The sequence below is a fragment of the Bombina bombina genome, chromosome 2 (genome assembly GCF_027579735.1).
Source record: "Bombina bombina isolate aBomBom1 chromosome 2, aBomBom1.pri, whole genome shotgun sequence".
Lineage (NCBI taxonomy): Eukaryota > Metazoa > Chordata > Amphibia > Anura > Bombinatoridae > Bombina > Bombina bombina.
The window spans coordinates 1,335,940,673-1,335,949,511 of NC_069500.1; the positions used below are offsets into that span (position 1 = coordinate 1,335,940,673).

At 39.1% G+C, this 8,839-nt stretch overlaps 1 protein-coding gene across 1 annotated transcript in view; it reads left to right on the forward strand.

The window, feature by feature from the left end:
* Positions 1 to 6,695, forward strand: part of POLN (DNA polymerase nu) — a 587,345-nt gene extending 580,650 nt beyond the window's left edge. The window contains exon 24 of the mRNA XM_053700310.1: positions 6,508 to 6,695. Within this exon, the coding sequence (XP_053556285.1) occupies positions 6,508 to 6,695 (188 nt within the window). The remainder of the gene's footprint in view (positions 1 to 6,507) is intronic.
* Positions 6,696 to 8,839: the final 2,144 nt, after the last annotated feature.

Genomic DNA, 8,839 nt, shown 5'->3' on the forward strand with positions numbered 1-8,839 from the left:
TATATATATATATATATTCAACTTCCACCACTTTTTAACAACAGCACGCCTTCAGCCAAACACACTGAGATACAAACATCAAAATTATGTTAATTATTTTGTTTTCTAATTTTCCCTATGTGCTTTGCACCCAGGCTTGTCTGGGGTTAAATGCCTGAGTCCCTGAAAGCTGTGTAGCTGTCTGTAAGTGCTGGTGAACACCCAGGGCTGTGAGTTTTGCAGGGTCATAGGATGTGTACCCAGGTTAGTGGAAAGACTGAGTGGAGAGGCATTTGAAGCAAATGTAGTAATTAGCTGGTGAATAGCAGACAGCTAGATTACGAGTTTTGCGTTATGAACGGTTCGGTGCTAACTTGCAAGTTATTGTCACCACTCAACTCCCTACAGCGCTGGTATTACAGGTTTTAAAAAACCCGGCGTTAGCAGGCAAGAAGTGTGCTCCATACCGCACTCCAATACCAGCGCTGCGGTAAGCTGGTTTTACGTGCTTGTGCACAATTTCCCCATAGACATCAATGGGGAGAGCCGGCTGAAAAAAAGCCTAACACCTGCAATAAAGCAGCGTAAAGCTTCGTAACGCAGCCCCATTGATTCCTATGGGGAAACTAAATTTATGTTTACACCTAACACCCTAATATAAACCCCGAGTTTTAACACCCCTAATCTGCTTCCCCCGACACCGCTGCCACCTACCTACACTTATTAACCCCTAATCTGCCGCCACCTACATTACAGTTATTAACCCCTAATCTGCTGCCCCCGAAACACCGCCGCCACCTACCTACACTTATTAACCCCTAATCTGCTGCCCCTGACATCGGTCATCGCCGACACCTACATTACACTTATTAAACCCTAATCTTCCGCCACCACCGCCACCTACCTACACATATTAACCCCTAATCTGCTGCCCCCGACATCACCGACACCTACAGTACACTTATTAACCCCTAATCTGCCGCCCCCGACACCGCTGCCACCTACCTACACTTATTAACCCCTAATCTGCCGCCCCCAATGTCGCCGCCACCTACATTACAGTTATTAACCCCTAATCTGCCGCCCCCGACACCGCCACCACCTACCTACACATATTAACCCCTAATCTGCTGCCCTGACATCAACCACACCTACATTACACTTATTAACCCCTAATCTGCCGCCCCCAATGTCGCTGCCACTATACTAAAGTTATTAACCCCTAACCCTAACACCCACTAACTTTAATGTAATTAAAATAAATCTTAATAAAACCTACTATTAATAACTAAATAATTCCTATTTAAAACTAAATACTTACCTGTAAAATAAACCCTAAGATAGCTACAATATAACTAATAGTTACATTGTAGCTACCTTAGGTTTTATTTTTATTTCACAGGTAAGTTTGTATTTATTTTAACTAGGTAGACTAGTTACTAAATAAATAGTTATTAACTATTTACTAACTACCTAGTTAAAATAAATACAAATTTACCTGTCTTACACTAACACCTAACCTTACACTACAATTAAATAAATTACATAAATTAAATACAATTAACTAAATTACAACAAAAAAACCACTAAATTACACAAAATAAAAAAGAAATGATCAGATATTTAAACTAATTACACCTAATCTAATAGCCCTATCAAAATAAAAAAAGCCCCCCCCCCCAAAAAAAAAAAACCCTATCCTAAACTAAACTACCAATAGCCCTTAAAAGGGCCTTTTGCAGGGCATTGCCCAAAGAAATCAGCTCTTTTACCTGTAAAAAAAAATACAAACACCCCCCCAACAGTAAAACCCACAACCCACACACAAACCGAACATCCTCATTGCCCTGAAAAGGGCATTTGGATGGGCATTGCGCTTAAAAGGGCATTTAGCTCTTTTTCAAGTGCCCAAACCCTAATCTAAAAATAAAACCCACCCAATAAACCCTTAGAAAAACCTAACACTAACCCCCGAAGATCCACTTACAGTTTTTGAAGACCCAACATCCATCCTCAATGAAGCCGGCAGAAGTCCTTAACGAAGCGGCAGAAGTCTTCATCTAACCGGGCAGAAGTCTTCATCCAGACGGCATCTTCTATCTTCATCCTTCCGACACAGAGCGGGTCCATCTTCAAGACAACCGGCGCGGAGGATTTTTTAATCCTTTAATTCCGATTGGCTTATAGAATTCTATCAGACAATCAGAATTCAAGGGACGCCATCTTGGATGACATCATTTAAAGGAGAATTAATTGTTGAAGAAGACTTCGATTGAAGAGGATGCTCCGCGTTGGATGTCTTGAAGATGGACCCGCTCCGCGCCGGATGGATGAAGATAGAAGATGCCGTCTGGATGAAGACTTCTGCCCGGTTGGATTAAGACTTCTGCCACTTTGTTGAGGACTTCTGCCGGCTTCGTTGAGGATGGATGTTGGGTCTTCAAAAACTGTAAGTGGATCTTCGGGGGTTAGTGTTAGGCTTTTTTAAGGGTTTATTGGGTGGGTTTAATTTTTAGATTAGGGTTTGAGCACTTGAAAAAGAGCTAATTGCCCTTTTAAGGGCAATGCCCATCCAAATGCCCTTACCAGGGCAATGGGGAGCTTAGGTTTTTTAGTTAGGATTTTATTTGGGGGGTTGGTTGTGTGGGTGGTGGGTTTTACTGTTGGGGGGTGTTTGTATTTTTTTTTTACAGGTAAAAGAGCTGATTTATTTGGGGCAATGTCCCGCAAAAGGCCCTTTTAAGGGCTATTGGTAGTTTAGTTTAGGATAGTTTTTTTGTATTTTTTTTGTATTTTTTTTTATTTTGATAGGGCTATTAGATTAGGTGTAATTAGTTTAAATATCTGATAATTTCTTTTTTATTTTGTGTAATTTAGCGTTTGTTTTTTTTTGTAATTTAGTTAATTGTATTTAATTAATGTAATTTATTTAATTGTAGTGTAAGGTTAGATGTTAGTGTAAGACAGGTTAGGTTTTATTTTAGCTAGGTAGTTATTAAATAGTTAATAACTATTTACTAACTATTCTACCTAGTTAAAATAAATACAAACTTAGCTGTGAAATGAAAATAAAACCTAAGATAGATACAATGTAACTATTAGTTATATTGTAGCTAGCTTAGGGTTTATTTTACAGGTAAGTATTTAGTTTTAAATAGGAATTATTTAGTTATTAATAGTAGGTTTTATTTAGATTTATTTTAATTACTTTAACCCCTTAAGGACCAGCGACGTACCCTGTATGTCGCTGGCCTTTTTTTGGCACGTGATTGTTTTATAGCGCGGTCTTGCCACCGCGTTGAGACTGCTCTATTCCACAAAGCCTGCTGGAGGGAGGGCATTAATAGCGTGTTCTTGCTAGACTTGTGCTATTATGTCCTGAAAAAAACCCTTAACGACCAGTGACATACAGGGTACATTGTGGTCATTAAGGGGTTAAAGTTAGTGGGTGTTAGGGTTAGACTTAGGGTTATTTTTAGGTGTTAATAAATTTAGTATAGTGGCGGGGACGTTGGGGGCGGCAGATTAGGGGTTAATAATATTTAACTAGTGTTTGCGATGCGGGAGTACGGCGGTTTTATTTTAGTGTTTGCGATGTGGGGGGCCTTGGTTTAGGGGTTAATAGGTAGTTTATGGGTGTTAGCGTACTTTTTAGCACTTTAGTTATGAGTTTTATGCAACAGCTTTGTAAAACCCATAACTACTGACTTTCAGTTTACGGTATGGATCTTGAAGGTATAGGGTGTACCGCTCACTTTTTGGCCTCCCAGGCAGACTCGTAATACCGTTGCAAATGATGTCCCATTGAAAAAAGACTTTTTGAAAGCTGGGGTAGTTACGTTGCGTTACAGCCAAAAAAGTGTGCAGTGCCCCTAAACCTGCAAGACTCGTAATACCAGCGGTAGTGAAAAAGAGCCTTAACGCTGCTTTTTCACTCATACCGCAAAACTCGTAATCTAGCTGAGAGTTATTTGAGGAGTAACTCAATAGATGTTTGAGTAGTGTGATATCAGTGTTTACATTACTTGGTTGTACAATATGCTTCTTAATATTCTCTAAAAAGTAGCAAGTTATCACTTTGGTGGGTGAAAAAATAAAAATAACTCTCAGACTATTCAATCTGCATAGACAATATCGGAACACATATAAAGTAGTTTGAAGGCCATTCATATCAATTACTATACAGTAAATATTTGCTATTAGCACCTACATCATTTCAGCTGGGATTTGTTTTTTGTCTTTTTAATTTAAATGTATTTTCATATTATACATTTAAAATTGTTAAAAATGTATTTTGAATTAGTATTGCTGATACTACATAAACTCCACTCTTAGCACAAGGCACTTTATTACTGCACAAGAACAAGAGGGTGTGGGATCGCGCTAGTCAGGTATTAGCCTTATATACACACACAACCAATTACAAACAGGCATTAGCCTTATACACACACACAACCCTTTTTTATGTATCTCTTATGCTGACTAGCGCTATCCCACACCCTCTTGTTCTTGTACATCATTTTCGGTTTGTAGCTAGGAGGTATACATACCTTTGGGATTAGCTACAAGAGATTAGACTGTTAGTATCTTTAACATCCCCCTCTCTTTAACACTTTATAACTGCACACCTTATAAGTTAAAGATCTGAATGAATTTTACATACTGTATTCAGGCTAGTATGCGTGTGTGTGTGTCAGAGTGTGTATGTGTCAGTGTGTGTGTGTGTCAGTGTGTGTCATTGTGTGTGTGTGTCAGTGTGTGTATGTGTATGTGTCAGTGTGTGTCAGTATGTGTATGTGTGTGTCAGTGTGTGTGTCAGTGTGTGTATGTATGGGTCAGTGTGTGTATGTGTCAGTATGTGTATGTGTGTGTGTCAGTGTGTGTATGTGTATGTGCCAGTGTGTGTGTCAGTGTGTGTGGCAGTGTGTGTATGTGTCAGTGTGTGTGTGTTTGTATGTGTGTGTGTCAGTGTGTGTGTGTCAGTATGTGTGTGTAAGTGTGTCAGTATGTGTGTGTGTAAGTGTGTCAGTGTGTGTAAGTGTGTCAATGTGTGTGTGTTGTCAGTGTGTGTGTGTAAGTTTGTCAGTGTGTGTGTGTGTAAGTTTGTTAGTATGTGTGTGTAAGTGTGTCAGTGTGTGTGTAAGTTTGTCAGTCAGTGTGTAAGTGTGTCAGTATGTGTGTGTGTCAGTGTGTGTAAGTGTGTCAGTCAGTGTGTAAGTGTGTCAGTATGTGTGTGTGTAAGTGTGTCAGTCAGTGTGTAAGTGTGTCAGTATGTGTGTGTGTCAGTGTGTGTAAGTGTGTCAGTGTATGTGATTTGTTTTCTTGCTGGGATTTACACTTTGGCCTTTCTGGGGTAAATTGTCTGGTTCACTGTTTGTTATCCCAGCTGTCTATGAGTGCCTGGTGACCACCCTGAGCTGTAAGTTCTGCCAGTGGCATGGGATGTGTGCCCTTTTCAGTTTAAGAGTACAGTCCACCTCCATATTTTGTCTATGTAAATTGTATATGGCCATGGTACCCTTTCGTTGTATCTCAATGTGTTTGGTTTCAAGCTAGCATGGTGGCTGCAGGTTAAGGGCCCAGGTAAAAAGATACATTGACAAGGTACATGGGCCTATCACCTTCGGCCAAATGCTGTAACTAACTTTTCATACTGTGCTTTAAGCCTAGCTGAGTGTATCTTTGTGAGGTTTTGGTATTTTTTGTGTTGTGCTGGATATTTTTATGTGATTTTTTTTCTATTGGGCTTTGCACCCTATTCTGTCTGGGGTTAGCTACCTGTTTCACTTGATATAAATGCAAAGGGCCAGATTACGAGTGGAGTGCTAAGTATCGCGTACGCGAGCATGATATATGCACTCCACTTATTAATACCGGCGCACGCAAATTTGCGCTGGTATAACAAGTTAGATGCAATTCGAACGCGACCTTGCGTTCGCATTCCATGGAAGCTATAGCGCTTCTATAGGCTCCAATGACTCACGACATGAGAAACTAGCACAGAGGAGGAGGCAAGTCGTGCAGCGATGGTCAGCAAATATATATATATATGTATATACATGAATATATACATATATATGTATGTGTTAATATGTGTAGATACACATATTAACACATAAAATTATATGTATATAAGCATACACATATATATATTAATAGTAATAACACGTCATGATAGACAACAATGTAAAGCCATTTTGGGGGCAATTGGGGGACATTTAAAAAATCAACCAGAGATCTGATCTCTGGTTAATTTTCGGAACGCTAATAACCAACCTCTTGTAAAGTTGTTTTTTTTATCCCGCGCTCGTAAACGGATGGCTGATAAATTAGCGCTACACTGAGCAATCCCAGCTTCCTGCTAGAGATTTATAGCATTTGCTTTTTAGAACACAAAAACCAATCCAAAGACAAGGCAGAGAAGATTGTTACTTGCTGGCAGGGAAAATTGCAATTTGTACCTGTATATTGTTTTTTATTTTTGGAGATTCAGTCCGTACTTTATGATATTATGTTTTTATATTGCAGGTTCTGCTGCCGATCTGTGCAAAATGGCGATGATCAGAATTGTTGACTGTATTGCTACATCAACAACTTTAACAGCTAGGTTGGTGAACATTTTATACAATCTTTATTGCCTAAATGAGGAGTTCCCAAATATCACCCTCAGGATCCTTATTGTCTCTGTAGAAAATAAGCATCAGGATCGTTGGTAGATTTTACCACTATGGGCGAGATTACATATAAGTTCTAAGTTCACCTCGCACATCAGGTGAATCACATAAACGGTGCCGGCAGTCATATACTGCCGTAAGTTGGATAAACCAGTGAGGTACAGAAATGTGCGGAAATAGACATTTCTGGAGTCGCCAGTGACTTACGGCAGTATATGATCTGCTTACGCCTAAGGAAAAAGCAAAAAAAGTCAAAACACCTGTAAAAGTCTAACCCACCTCCCAAAAGCTAAACCAACATGGCAAAATCCCTATATCCGCCATCCCCCCACATTGCAACTAATAATAAACTGTATTAACCTCTAAACCGCCATCCCCCCACATTGCAACTAAAAATAAAATGTATTAACCTCTAAACGGCCATCCCCCACATCGCAACTACTAATAAAATGTATTCACCTCTAAACCGCCATCCCCCCATAATGCAACTACTAATAAAATGTATTAACCTCCAAACCGCCAACCCCCCACAAGGCAAAGTACCTAGCAACACTATTAACACCTAAACCTCCACCCCCCCCAAAACACAAAGTATTAATCTAATCACTAGGCCCCCTAAGCTAACACCCCCTAAGTTAACCCCAATTACATAAAACCGCCATCCCCCCACAACGCAAAGTATTAATCTAATCACTAAGCCCCCTAACCTAACACCCCCTAAATTAACCCCAATCACATAAAATAAAAAAGACTATTTTACTAATAAATTAATTAAAAAATACCAAAATTAAAAATCCTAATTTAAAATTAAAATAAAAAATCCTAACATTACATACAAAAATAAAACCTAAGATTAAATTTAAATAAAAAATCTAAGATTACAAAAATAAAAAAATCTAAGATTACATAAAAAAATTAAAATTATCCAAAATAAAAAAAATTAAACCTAATCTAATACCCCTATAAAAACAAAAAAGCCACCTCAAAATAAAAACACCCTCTAATCTAAGACTAAACTACCAATAGCCCTTAAAATGGCCTTTTGTAGGGCAATTCCCTGAAGCAATCAGCTCTTTTACCTAAAAAAACTACAAATTAACCCCATTTGTTTGGGCATTGCACCTTAAAAGGGCAATCAACTATTTTGCTCCCCAGGAAACAATAAAAAAATACCTAATCTAAAAAAATAAACCCACCCCCCCAAAAAAAGAACTAACACTAACCCCAAAAAATGTACTCATCGTTCCTGAAGTCCAGACATCCATCTTCTTCCAGGCAGAAAAAAGTCTTCATTCAGGTGGATCCATCTTTATCCATCGCGGGACCATCTTCTATCTTCTTTCCGGAGGTGTGGAGCAGTCTTCCGATGCACAAAGCAGTCTTCGGCAATGTGGAGGTCCTCTTCATGTGATCGTCAGCCAATAGGATTTCAGTACCTCTCATCCTGTTGGCTGATTTGAAAATTTTAGCCAATAGGAATGCAAGGTACCCTAATATAAAAGGGGTACCTTGCATTCAATCTTCAGTGTGCGGCGGACATTCACATGAAGAGGACCTCCACGTCGCTGAAGACTGCAGCCGCCAAAGACCGATCCGCGATTCGGAAGAATGCTCCGCACATCTTGGAAGAAGATAGAAGATGGTCCCGCGATGGATGAAGATGGATCTGCTTGGATGAAGACTTTTCTCCGCCTGGAAGAAGATGGGTGTCCAGACTTCAGGAACGGTGAGTACATTTTTTGGGGTTAGTGTTAATTTTTTTTTAGGGGGGGTTATTTAATTTTTTTATTTTTTTGAATCTTAGATTTTTTATTTAAATTTAATCTTAGGTTGTTTTTTTATGTAATGTTAGGAGTTTTGCAACATTATTTGTAGCTTTGTTATACAAAGTTGCAAAACACTGCTGCCATAGAGTACTACAGACACGTGCACACGCCTGAGCTCGTATGAGCCTACCTAGTTGTACTCTTCAATAAAAAATGCCAAGAGAACAAAGCAAATTTGATAACAGAAGTAAATTGTAAAGTTGTTTAAAATCGCATGCCCTATCTAAATCAGGAAGGTTTAATTTTAACTTTACTGTCCCTTTAACAATGCTGATTAAACACCTCTTGGTTTTGTGTAAACATTTAGGCTGTCCAACTCCCATGCTCACCATAAAGGCAAATTATGTAACCTAGGTTTCC